The sequence below is a fragment of the Moschus berezovskii genome, chromosome 13 (genome assembly GCF_049115385.1).
Source record: "Moschus berezovskii isolate FMDL1 chromosome 13, NW_MosBer_1.0, whole genome shotgun sequence".
Taxonomy (NCBI): Eukaryota; Metazoa; Chordata; class Mammalia; order Artiodactyla; family Moschidae; genus Moschus; species Moschus berezovskii.
In genome coordinates, this window is record NC_142472.1 from 67,895,833 (window position 1) to 67,909,722 (window position 13,890).

General features: G+C 45.3%; 1 protein-coding gene across 13 annotated transcripts in view; it reads left to right on the forward strand.

Annotated features, from left to right (window-relative positions):
- Positions 1–13,890, forward strand: part of RCBTB1 (RCC1 and BTB domain containing protein 1) — a 54,476-nt gene that overhangs the window by 22,374 nt on the left and 18,212 nt on the right. For all 13 annotated transcript variants that reach the window (XM_055426127.2, XM_055426137.2, XM_055426131.2 and 10 more), the window contains 5 exons: positions 3,692–3,858; positions 7,095–7,253; positions 9,964–10,071; positions 10,557–10,699; positions 11,678–11,868. In XM_055426127.2, the coding sequence (XP_055282102.2) occupies positions 3,692–3,858; positions 7,095–7,253; positions 9,964–10,071; positions 10,557–10,699; positions 11,678–11,868 (768 nt within the window). The remainder of the gene's footprint in view (positions 1–3,691; positions 3,859–7,094; positions 7,254–9,963; positions 10,072–10,556; positions 10,700–11,677; positions 11,869–13,890) is intronic.

The window sequence follows — 13,890 nt, forward strand, 5'->3', positions numbered from 1 at the left end:
TGGCGGATACTCTCAAGGTCATGTCTGAGTCAGTGCCTTCCCACCTTTCAGCAGTGGGAGAGCTGCCGCCCTCTGCTAACTCAGACATACCTACTCTCATGCAGGACCCCACTCAGATCCAGCTGTCTTTCGGGTAATCTTACAGATGGGGCTTCCCTGGTGGCTTAGTGGTGAAGAATCCACCTGCCAAGCAGGAGATGCAGGTTCAGTCCCTGGGTTGGGAAGATCCCGTGGAGAAGGGAACGGCAACCTGCTCCAATATTCTTGCCTTGGAAATCCCATGGACAGAGGATCCTGGTGGGCTACAGTTCATGGGGTTGCAAAGCGTCGTACACGACCAAAGTGATTTAAAAATGCCTGCTGTTAGTCCCCAGAAACCATCTGCCTTTCCCGCAGGCCACTGGGCAAGCTTCAATCGTTCAGTGAGTGCATTGGGCGCAGCGCCCCAGCTTGAATTACAGTCATGAGCTCTTCTTGTCCACGGGGTGTTCTCTCTTTAAACACCTGTTTGGGCTTAGGCAGTTCTAGGGGTTCCAGCCAGCGCCCAATTAAAACTGACCTGAGGGTAGATTTCCACGCCTCATGTTTTAGGTAGGGGAGGCAGTCCCCAGTCAGAACTAATATCTACCCAATAATACCTTCAGGTAAGGGAGACGGGACCACCTCACACAGAGTCTGTTCCACATCCCCAGTTTCCATCCAGACTGTCACTTGGCTCCCATCCACTGTCTGTATCCTCTCTCCCCTTGGCTGTTTCACTCACACAGGTGCTTATGCCTTTGGGTGTCTGGCCAGTGGTGGGGCCAGAAGATCCTGGCCTTCAGGTCAGTCTTTATCTTGATTCATCTTCCTTATCCTTGCCCCAGGGCATTCCGGATCAATTTTCTTATTTTAATCATTCAGTTCAGTTCAGTCGCTCAGTCGTGTCCGACTATTTGCGACCCCATGAATCACAGCACTCCAGGCCTCCCTGTCCATCACCAACTCCCGGAGTTCACTCAAACTCATGTCCATCGAGTCGGTGATGCCATCCAGCCATCTCATTCTCTGTCGTCCCCGTCTCCTCCCTCCCCCAATCCCTCCCAGCATCAGAGTCTTTTCCAGTGAGTCATTACCTTCTAGCTTTTTGAAAAGTGAAAAGTTGCTCAGTTGTGTCTGACTCTTTGTGACCCCATGGACTGTAGCCCACCAGGCTCCTCTGTCCATGGGCTTCTCCAGGCAAGAATACTTGAGTGGGTTGCCATTTCCTTCTCCAGGGGATCTTTCCAACCCAGGGATTGAACCCATTGGGATTGAATACAGGTATCTCCTATATTATAGACAGATTCTTTACTGTCTGAGCCACCAGGGAAGCCCTTCTAGCTTTTTAAATGCCTGTAAAACTGGGATAAATAGAGTCAACTTGTTTGGGGCCCTTCAGTGTTAGAGACCAACATGGGGTCCCTTCGGTCCACCAGCCTGTGACAGTGCCATGGTCATCCCTTGGTTTCAGTTCCATCAACATCCCTTTTATTGATCCCACTCGGTAATTGAAGACTTTTATTCTGCTGGGTTGGGTCCCTTGATTCTCTCCCTTTGTCTTTCTCCATTTTCATAATTCCTTTCCTGTTCTCTGTAAGATTCGTATGAGGAAGTTGAGAGAGCATATTGGATACGGCATCTCAAACTATTTGATTTTGTATTCAGAGATGAATACCCCAGGTATCGTAAAGCCAGTCCCACATGGCTTGCATCTCAGCTGCTTCATCTGGGATGTTCCATTTGCCATTAATAGGGGGAGTTGGGAAATCCATCTTCTCAGGATAAACACACTACCATGGCTTTTATCCTGTCTACCACCCTGGCAGTCTCCTTGGGAATAACCTTCTGGGTCATGCACAGCCACGTATGATGGTTCAGTAGAGAGTGGTGGGTCCTGCTTCAGCCCACACATGCTCTTCCAGCCTGCAGCCTTGAAAACCACAGACACAGCCCTTATGTCAGTTACACTCACAGCCCGTGTCAGTAAAGGTTCCTCAGGAAGCCGGTGACATCAGCCCTCAGAATGAGCCAGTTTTTGCACACTGTACCCCCTGCTTTCAGTTGTTTCTTGGTTTCCCCTTCCCCTAGGTTAACTATTTTCTCATTTGACTCAGAGGTACTAGAGGTGCTTTCCATTGCTCCTGCATAATTTTCTTGGCCACTTTGAGGCAAATGGCTGAAGCTCAGATTGACCCAAATCTGAGCTTGAATCAACATCAAGGGCCCCACCCAGCACTTACTTTAATTTTTATTTTGGCTGTTATATATGAAATAAGCAGGAAATTGTTCATTTAGCGTGCTTTTTATTTTGCGTTTCCTTATGTATCTGTTGAGCAAGTTCTTTAAGAGTAGGCTCTACTCCAATTTCTCAATTGCATTGGTAACTTTGACCTTTAGTAACTGATTACAGCACAGCTGCAGTTTCATACCACGGTGACTAGGTAGCTATCCAGTAGTCAAAGTTTCCTCATTCTTTGCTCTTTAATCTCTTTGTCTTCAAAAAACAAATGTGAGCCATTTGCAGGCTGTTCTGCAAATCCCATCCTGACATCAACTAAATAGAGAGTTCTGGGGGTGGGGGGGTGGTGTGTGTGTGTGTGTCAAAGTATTAGTTAATAGGGGGTGGGTGTGTGTGTCAAAGTATTAGTTAATTCCTAGACCCAATCTGTGTGTGTGTGTATATAGGCATTCCCACACCCAAAAGTAATGCTTCAATATTATCAGGGTGTCCAGGAATTGCACACAATTCTGATGCTATCTACTCAGAGATAGAATCAGATTGTACAGGTAAGAGGCTCAGTCCCACAACACCACCCTCCACTTGAGATGCTGGTCTCGAGCCCAGGTTGTTACCTGTGCTTCTGATGAACCTGCTGCAAATCCCAGGTTCCCTCCATCTCTCCTTGGGCTTTGTGGGTTTTTATTTTTCTTTATTTTTTTTCACTGTGGCATGTGGGATCTCAGTCCCCGGCCCAGGGATCAAACTCAGGCCCCCTGCAGTGGAAGTGCAGATTCCTAACCACTGGACCACAGGGAAATTCATGCTTTGGATTGGATTAATTTGCTGGAATGACTCAAGGAACTCCAGAAAACGGTTTAGTCCCTGGATGACGGGTTATTGTAAAAGGATGTGAATCAACAGCCTGAATAAAGGGGCCTGCATCCTTGTCAGGCTTGCTGCCTCACGCAGTGGCGTGTGTGAGTGTTCTGCTTCTCCGACATGGAAACGCTCTGAAAGGGGGCCAGAAAACTGTCCCCTGCAGTTCTTACGGAGGCTTCCTTATGTAGTCATGACGGCTAAGCCATCGGCATTGGCAGTTGATTTAGCCTGCAGCCCTGTCCCTTCCAACCCACTTACCTTGTGGTTAGTTCTCCTGGCAAGAGATGCCAGGAGATAATATTCTCATTATCAAAAGACCCCCTCATCATTGTCAGCTCTAAGGAGATTCCTCCAGTTTTGGGAGCTGTGAGCCAGGAACTGTGGATGATGACCAAATATACAAGAGCAATGTATTTTTGTAATCTGGGTGACCAAATATACATTTCTTACAAATCACAACGTCACTAAAAGAAGTAAAGGGTGGAATACGAGTTGTACAGAGTCTGGGAGGAATGTTTGGGGTCGGCTGTCTCTTCTCTGAGCTGATTGTGTGTGGCCCCCCTTGTGTAGATGGAGTCGTGTATGCCTGGGGCCACAATGGCTACAGCCAGCTTGGGAATGGGACAACCAACCAAGGCCTGGCACCCATCCAGGTCTGCACCAACCTCTTGATCAAGCAAGTGGTTGAAGTAGCTTGTGGCTCGCATCATTCAATGGCTCTGGCAGCTGATGGAGAGGTAAGTGCCCTGCTCTTAAGCTTTATTTTTACTTTTATTTATTTATTTTTAAATTTGGGAGGGCCATTCCTCAAGGTATGGGAGATCTTAGTTCCCTGACTGGGGATCGAACTCGTGCTTCCTGTAATGGAGGTGTGAAGTCTCAACCATTGGACGGCCAGGGAAGTCCCTCGTTTACTTCTGTGTAGCTCAAACGGTAAAGAATCTGCCTGCAATGCAGGAGACCTGGGTTTGATTCCTGGATTGGGAAGATTCTCTGGAGAAGGAAATGGCAAAGGGAGAAGGAATGGAAACGATACCCATTCCAGTATCCTTGCCTGGAGAATCCATAGACAGAGGAACATGGTGAGCTACAATTCATGGGGTTGCAGAACGTTGAACATGACTGAGCAACTAACACACACAAAAGACACATAAAAGTTACCATCTTAACCGTTTTTAAGTGCTCAGTTCAGTGACATTAAGTACATTCACGTTGTTTTGCAACCATCACCATCCACAGCACTCTTTTCATCTCTCAGAACTGACCTCTGAGCCCATTAAACATTAACTCCTTCCTTTTAGTCCCAGCCCCTGGCAACCCCCATTCTGCGCTCTAGGAACCTGACCCCTCTAGGTGCCTCCTGTGAGTGGGATCACACAGTGCTTGTCCGCTGTGACCACCTTATTTCACTTAATGTCCTCAAGGTTCATCCGTGTGGCGGCACGTGGCGGATTTTCATCCCTTTTTGAGGCTGGCAGTGTTTCACTGTTTATCTCTTTTGTTTATCCATTTGTCTGTTGGTGAACATTTGGATCATTTCTACCTTTGGCCTTGTGAAAACGCCTTGCTTTTTTTTGTTTTAAAAGACCATATTTGTACTTGAACTGACGATGGTGTGAACATAGCTGCCCTGGGGACATAGCTAAAAGCACTGTGAGAACAGGCTCCTTCTCTAACACAGCCTACCTTGTGTGATCTGGAGCACTCTTTGGAAGACAGTAGACTGAATTCTTAAGGCAGCTGAGCCTCTTGCTTTTTGCTCAGATTACAAATCAGATGTGTATGACAGTGTTCTGTACTGTCGTTTTTTCAATGACCTCTACCTGCGCCCCCCCAGGTCTATTTTGTTAGTCAGTAAATGTAGTGATGTCATAGCATCACTACCAACATTCCAGTAGGTTCTATACAGCTTGATTTCCTGCCCCCCCAACCGAGTTCCATGCATATCTTAAATGTTACTCATCCCGCTGGTTCTGTCCTCTAGTCTCTTGTGTCATTTTGTTCCTCTCCATCTCCATCACCTTAGGTTGGGCTTTGCCATCTCCTGGACCGTTGCCATGGTCTCTTCTGTTTCATAGCTTTTTTTCCTTTTTTAAATATTTATTTATTTATTTGCCTGTGCCAGATCTTAGTAGCAGCATGCAAGAACTTTAGTTGTGGGGTGTGGGATCCAGTTCCCTGACCAGGGATCAAACTCAGGTCTCCTGCACTAGGAGTGCAGAGTCTTGGCCATTGGCTCACCAGGGCAGTCCCTGTCCCATAGCTTTTACATTGGTCTAAACTGTGCAGTATAACTTCTCTGCCCACTGTGTCTTCTGAAATAAAAGTCAGATTCTGTTGTTCCCTGTTGAGTCCTTCAGAGACGTTAGTGATTTCATAAATGGGGCAGGTTGCAGCTGAGGAAACCAGAGCAGCTCGGTGAGATGAGGGTTTCGTGGCTGTAATGTGCTGGAGCCAGGCCTTGCACAGAGCCCTGGTACATGGAATCCACTGTTCCCAGGCTGTTTCTTGGTCAGTGGAACCCCAGTCCCCATTTTTTTAAAAACCAAAGGCAACTGCATTGGAAGAGAACTTGGGCTGTTTGAAAAGAAGTGCAAAAGAATGATGGTTGAAATTAGAACTTGCTAATTGTGCAGCCTTCCTTCCTGGTTTATCGTAAACTTAAGCACATGCTACTCTGGGTAACTGGTAAATATAAATATTTACACTGGCTGTTCCTGTGAATCCGTTTAACAGGAAGTAATTACTGTCAGGGTTATTTCGTTTTGTGCCTGTGAAATGAACCTGTACCACATATACTTTTTAAGACATCAGCCGTGGGTTTCAAGACAGTACATGGGCAGCCTCAGATGTGTGATCTTAGGTAGAAAATGCTGACAGAGGCGGGAGAACAGAGACTCGTGGCAGCCAGAACTCAGGATGTGTGAGGACCGCTTGCCACAGGCAGGTGAGAGGGGTCCTCACAGATCTTCCTAGTGATGGAGGAAGTTACCTCCTCTGCCGCCAGCATCTGCCCTTGGCTGATTCTTCTCTTTGGACACACTCTTGTTTGGCAGGCTCAGTTAATAATTAACTTGAAGGGATTTTTCATTTTGTTTTTCATCTTTAGCTTAGAGATCCATTTGTGTCTCTCCATTTAGAAATACGGTTTTCAGGCTATGGCTGATCACAGGCCAAACAGGATGCAGTTGAGGAGGGGAGCTGCTTGGGGATGACAGCAAATGAGGACTCAGAAAACATTATCAGGAGCAACTCAACATTCTAAAGCAGTAGTCCTACAGCTAAAAATAATAATAATTAAAAAAAAAAAGTTTCCTAATGACCGCTTGTCATTCCTGTAGGGACAAGCATCTCCTTAATACTTGTGAGCCTGACTGTGTTAGGAAGTGGAACTGTGATTAATAATTATAATGATGGGGCTTGTGGAAGGAAGGGTATATAGTATTGCCCACTGGTGATTAATGAGATAGAGGAAAGTAAGTATTGTTTTGAAGGATTTCCATGGGGGGAAAAAAAGACTACACCCAAAGAGTTAGGCTGATTTTTTTTCATAATCACTGATACTTACGTGGCACATACCTCATTTCCTTTGGATGCCAGATTTAAAAACCATAAAGAGCTACTAAAATTATAGTGGCGGTGTAACAGTGTGGAGAGCACCGCTAGGCTGCTTGGGTTCACATTAGTAGTAAATCGTATTTACTAGCTGTGGAATCTCAAGCAAGTGACTTAACCTCTCTGTGTTCCCATTTACACGTCTGTATATGATGGGGATGATAATAGTATTAATACCCACCCCAGGGTCATCTTTCAGGCTTGCTGTGAGGGTTAGACAGGTTCCTGTGTGTGAAGCACTTAGGACCGTTAGCACGCTGTAGGGACTCATCCAGTGGGTTTGTTGTTGTTTTATGATGATTATTGTGTGTTAGCATTTCCACCCTCACTCTTTCTCCTTTCTCCTCGTGTTGTGTAGGTATTTGCTTGGGGCTATAACAACTGTGGCCAGGTGGGGTCAGGGTCCACCGCAAATCAACCAACTCCTCGGAAAGTGACAAACTGTTTACATATTAAGAGGGTGGTTGGCATCGCCTGTGGTCAGACCTCGTCCATGGCTGTTCTGGACAATGGTGAGGTGAGCATTCTTTGCACCCCTCTTTCTCCTGTCCTTTTCTTTATGAGGTACGGGCTTAGATCGTGGAAGGAAGAGCTCTGATTTGATAGCTCCATGGATAGTTAACTCATAGAGGTGTAACCACAGGCTGTTCGCGCCTCATTATGAATTTTTAAGTTCCAAGTTTATCTGCAAGTAGAAGTTCGAATGTGTTTTTGCCAGATCCACATAGCCCGATGCTTGTAGGCATTTGTTTGTGATTTAATGTAGTAGATGAAAGAATTTGACGTTACCTCTTTCTTCTAATGGAAGAGGACTCTTTTTTTTTTTTTTTTTTTAAGTGAAAACTGGTTTATTTAGAGAGATACACATTCCATAGACAGAATACAACCTGCCTCAGAAGATGAGACCAGCCCTTAGAGGAACACTCCACAGAGTGCGGGCCATCTCAGAAGGTGAGAGGCCCTGTGTGCTCTCTAAAGTTAGCTGATGGTGTTTATAAGCAGTGATGCTAATGGGCATGAAGGCTCTGTGCCTGCCCATGTCTGCAATGCTTGCCCCCAGGAAGAAGCAGCTTGCAAATGCAGAATTTTTCATCGTGATGGTTATTAGCTACTCTTAGAAAACCCACCTTTCAGTGATCCTTGACCATGGTCACCTTTGAGCTGATGGTTATTTCTGTAGAATTACTCTGGTTGCAGCTTCTCCTTAAATGGACCTGTGACCACTTGTCCATGTCCCAGTGCACAAACACTACTCCAGGATACTTCTCTGGACGCGAATGTACGGCATCCTGCATCGGGGTGTGCGGGTCCTGGAGGTTACTGAGAACTCAGCTCTGTTAGCTGACTTTCTGAATCAAGCCTGATACTATGCTGGATGACTTCCGAATGCCTTGGGATAGTCGTCTAACATCCTCCATCCCAGTGTTTTCCACTTCTTTCTTTTTTGAAACACTTTTTTTATTTTTAAAAGTAAATTTAATTATTATTATGTGATTATTTCAACAAAGGAAAACAAATAGGACACGTAAAATAAAAAGTGAATACCTTTCCCTCAGTTTTTTAATGGTTTGATATATATCCTTTTGGACCTTTCTCTATAAATAGTTGTATACAGGTGAGTATAATCACCTACTGCTTTTCTCTGCCAGTCTGCACCTTTTCTGCTTAACAGCATAGATATTTTACCTAACTCCACTGGCAGACCATTTATAGTTGCTTCCATTATAACAGTTGCTTAATTTTCTTTGTATGGATGTTCATTTTCCATGACCCATATCCAGAACTCTTCTGATGGGCATTTCAGCTTTTTTTTTTTTTCATATTTGGCTATTAAAAACACTGTTGCACTGATTTTCTGTTATTATTTGTGTGTATATCTTTGTACACACATACAAGTATTTCTATAGAATAATTTTCCAGACATAGGGTTTCTGGGTCAGAGAATATACCATTAAATTTTTTGATAGCTCTTGCCAAATTTCTCCCCAGAGGTTCAAACCTGTTAGATTTCCGACACTGAATGTGCTTTTAACCATCTCCTGCTAGCACCCTGAACTCCTGTCCCCTTTGCCCCTTGTCACACAGACGTGGAAGGCCCTCACCCATGCCCGTTTGCCCTGCGTTGCCCTGGGGTGTGTTGCCACCCACACCGCGTGTTTCTGATCTGAGCCAGGCCTGCTGTCTGTTCCTGGCCAGTACTTCACCCTGTGCCACGCTGGCTGTTCTCAGCCTTCACCACTCGCTGTCAGACCTGTGCCCAGCTCTGCTGCTTTGAGCGATGGCCCCTCTTGCTGCAGGTGTCTGAGGGGTCCCCACACTCTCCTGTGTCTCCTCTTTCACCTCTTTCCTCTGTCCCCTCTCTTGTCCTGCCATCACTGCCTTTGCTGGCCCCCGTCAGAGCTCCCCTCTCTGCCAGTGGGAGATGAGCTTATGTGTTTGAGGCCTTCCTGCCTCACCCTTCGTGTTGCTGCCTGCAAGGTCGCTCCAGAATACAGCATTAATCATGGTAATCTCTGCTTTGGGATATTTCAGTGGCAGATCCATGTATGCATTTTGCAGTCCTTGGTCTGTGTTTGGGCACTTCATCCCTTGGCCCTTTTCCTTCTGGTCTTTTCCCTGTCACCACCCAAGGTGGGTCCAGCCAGCCCACCTGCTTGTCTCCTGAACCTGCCTCTCCCTGGGATACCTTCATCCCCATCTACCCTTCAGCCAGATCTGAGCATCTATGCTGTTCAGGTTTCTGCTATCTGAAAAAATCTTTCCTTAACTTTATTCCTATGGCTCAGTCCTTTCTCCTCTCTACCTGTGGTGCCTTGATTATATCTCTGCCCCAGCACTTGCTCTCTGGCTGCAGAAAAATTGCGTATGTCCATCTCCCCTGTTCAACCGTTTCCAAAGACTTAATTCCTAGTACTTTTCAAAAAAGTACTAGGAAATACAGTAGGTGATTAATAGTTGTTAATGAGCCTCAGGTTCCTCTTGTAGCAAGCAAGGATTAATGACTCGCCCAAGGCTATCCAGCTGGTAAGCTCTGGAGTAGAAGTTGCCAGATTCTGTCATCCCCACGCCTGAAACATCTTCTGTTTGGAGATCAGTTGTAGGACCTCATTCAGTAGAATATGAGCATTGGAAGGGAAAGAAATCTCTCATTTGTTTAGACGGATTTCATTTTTATCTCTTTCCTCTTCCCAGCAGTTTTAAAACCCTCTTCTCCCCCTTTCTCTCAGGTGTATGGCTGGGGCTACAATGGCAATGGTCAGCTCGGCTTGGGAAACAATGGCAATCAGCTGACCCCTGTGAGAGTGGCGGCTTTGCACAGTGTGTGCGTGAACCAGGTACATGTGGTGGGCTCCTAGCTGCTGTTCCCTGTCTATCTTCCCTGATCTGACTTGGAATATCTGTGAGAATTTAGCTCCTGGAGCAGGGATTGAACTTGTTCCTCCTGCAATAGAAGCATGGAGTCCTAATCACTGGACCAATACGGAAGTCCCAGAGATTTACTCTTTAATAAGACTTTTTGAACAGTACTCTGTGCCTTCATCTGCCACATTTAATATTATATCCTCCCTAAATTCCCATGATGAGAAGCAAGACCATGGTGCTGGCACACTGGTCTTGATAATTTGAAAAGCTACTGGGAAGAATCCAGTAGTCTCAGGTATAGGCTTTTCTAATGCTTTTTTAATGTTCCAGAGAATGTCAGTCCACACCTGATAATGAATTGGCATTCTGCAGGAGCTGGCTGTAATCTTTTTAAGTAGATGTTTCCCCTGCCCTTCCTGTTCTCCTGTTGATGGTAACCATGTAAATTTACTTGCAGATTGTCTGCGGCTATGCACATACTCTAGCACTAACCGATGAGGGCTTGCTCTATGCCTGGGGAGCTAACACGTATGGGCAGCTGGGAACTGGCAATAAAAATAACCTGCTAAGCCCAGCACACATCATGGTGGAGAAAGAAAGGTAACTTGGTGGTACCATATCTTGGGATTGTGTATGCCTGGGGACTTGGCCTGTGTGCGCTAGAGCGCTAGTGTTTGGCTTTGTAGCTCTTCCGTTCATTAACATTCTCACTGTGAACAAAAGAGTGTTGTACCTGTCATAGTGAATGTGAAGTTGACATGATTCTCATGCAGCTTTCTCAGATGTCCACCCGAAGTAACCACTGATAGGCATTCATGCATTTTGGTGTATTGCCTGCAGACTTCCTAGTAGGGTCCATCACCATGTTGAAATTTAAAGCATATTATTTTCCCTTTGAGCCAACTAAACTTTTAAATAAATAAAATCTGCCCTTGAAAGGCCATTATCTGTTTAAATATTGATTTGATTTAATGTGTGTTACTGGAATAGATGCTTAATGTTTGTTGAGCCATATTGTGAGGTCTTGCCCACTAAGCTTTAGGATGTTGACTTCTAATTCTGGGACACCGCCTAAGAAGCATGCAGAGAAATGTAGTAAGTTTGGCTTGATGGTCCCTTTGGATTGGGATAGTCAGAGTCCATGACCCCTGGACCACTGCTTAATCAGCCTAATGAGCATTCTGAGCCCCGATTAGGGGTAAGAGAGAAAGTTGTATTTGTAAGGAAATGGTTTATTGAATACAGAATTTTTTGCTACTGGTTAAGCTCCCAGAACTGCCAGAACATTTTTTTCAGTGTCTACTTTCCTCATTTACTTTGGTTGCTAGTCCGTTTTCCCGGGTTTTCCTCAACATTATGCATTGCCTATCCTATCTCAGAATGAGCTTCGGGTGAGAAAGGGCGCACCAGGATGAGCCTAACCCAGAGCTGTTGCTCCAGTCTTTTGGTTTTGTCCGTATGACCTGACAGCTAACTTTGAATCCGTGTTCGGAGCACAAAACTTTTCCTTTACCGTGTGTGCTGGGCTTGGGCTTCTGCGAAGAAAACGTGACGTGTGTTGTTCTTAAAACTCTCCAGGGTGATTGAGATTGCGGCCTGCCACTCGGCGCACACGTCGGCCGCCAAGACGCAGGGCGGCCACGTGTACATGTGGGGCCAGTGCCGCGGCCAGTCGGTGACCCTGCCGCACCTCACGCACTTCTCCTCCACCGACGACGTGTTCGCCTGCTTCGCCACGCCCGCCGTCACCTGGCGCCTCCTGTCTGCGGGTGAGAGCTCGGGGCGGCCCGCCCGGACCGAGGGCAGCGCCCGCCGGCCGCCGTGCCTGCACGTCTGCTGGCTGTGGGCTCCGCCCGGTTCAGAATGCTTCATCCTCCTTTAGCTTTAATACCCTTCCCCAAACTGGATTTGCGTGATACTGTTTATTAAAATGCTTTGGAATATTACATGAATTTATTATTTACTCCCCATGGGTGTTTTCGGTTTGAGGTGAAATTCACATACAAAAATTAACCATTTTTAAAGTATACAATTCAGAGGCATTTACTGCGTTCACCATGCTGTGCAGCCAGCATTTACATGAAGCTCTAAAGCATTTCATCACCTTAGAAGAAAACCCTATACCCCTTACAGTCACTCCCCATTCTTTCTTTCCCCCAACCACTGGCAACTACCTGTTTGTTTTGTTTTGTTTCTATGGATTTACCGGTTCTGGATGTTTCCCTTAAGTGGAATCTTACCATGTACAACCTTTTGTGTCTGACTTCTTTAACTCAGTGCTTCTGAGACCCATCCAGGTTGTAACATAATACGTGTCAGTACTTCTTTTTATGACTGAGTAGTGCGGAGCCTGGTGGGCTGCCGTCTATGGGGTCGCACAGAGTCGGACACGACTGAAGCGACTTAGCAGCAGCAGCAGTGTTGTATTATATATATAGACCACAGTTTGTTTGCCATCTACCTGTTGATGGACATTTGGATGGTTTCCACTTTTTGGCTATTGTGAATTCTGTTGTTATGAGCATTCATGTACCGATATTTGAGTGTGTACAAATATTCTTAAGTGCTTTTGTTATACTATATTATATAATTTAATATGAACAAAAAGTGAACTTAAAAAAATGAAGAACTTGTTAACTTTGTGGAGTAAATTCCACTTTTTTTCTCCTTTTTTCCTTTCAACCAATCTCAAAAGTTTTTTTTCCTTGGAGGAGAGCTAAGGAGAGGTATTATGAAGGATAGTGGGAGACTTCCTTGGTAGTTAAGATTCTGTGCTCCCACTGCAGTGGGCCCGGGTTTGATCCCTAGTCAGGGAACTAAGATCCCACCTGCCGCACAGTGTGGCCTGAAAAAGAATAAAAGGATAGTGGAATTCGGGGTGATCTTTGGTTACGTCATCTGTCCGTTTTCTGACTACTGTCTTCCTTCACGGGCCTGTTGTTGATTGAAAATGTGAAGCTGTCATCAAGCTGAGTAGCCATTAGCAGGATAATCTTAGTCTCTTTTTATTTCTTATTTGTACCTTTTAGCCGATGTATTTCTTCTAAATTATTCTTTTGTTTATAATGCCGAGGGAATAAAGTGAGTCACGATACCCTGTGCTTGAAAATACAGCTGTGACAGCATGGGATTTGGGTTGCTCAGTAGTTGATACTGAAGGTCTTGTAATGCACGTCCAGCTCAGGTGTGTCAGGTGGCTGGAGCTGTCCCATCTAACAGGTGACCAGTCTTTGTGGTCATGGGGGCAAGAGTATGTTTAGGAAAAGTAAAGCTGCTGCTCAACTTAAAGAAATGGAACCTATCCAGGTTCTTTAACTATAATTCAGTGATTGTTTGCAGTGAATGTTGTGATTAGAGAAAATTTGGTTCATAGGATGGAACTCCTTGGCTGTACTCACACATATGTATAGACCCGTGCACATCTTCAGAGTTTCATATACCTGCCTGTCCTGGAACTTTCCTTTGTTTCTTTGCATTGATCGCTGAGGAAGGCTTTCTTATCTCTCCTTGCTATTCTTTGGAACTCTACATTCAAATGGGAATATCTTTCCTTTTCTCCTTTGCTTTTCACGTCTCTTCTTTTCACAGCTATTTGTAAGGCATCCTCAGATAGCCATTTTGCTTTTTGCATTTCTTTTCCATGAGGATGGTCTTGATCCCTATCTCCTGTACAATGTCACGAACCTCCGTCCATAGTTCATCAGGCACTCTATCAGATCTAGTCCCTTAAATCTATTTCTTACTTCCACTGTATAATCATAAGGGATTTGATTTATGTCATACCTGAATGG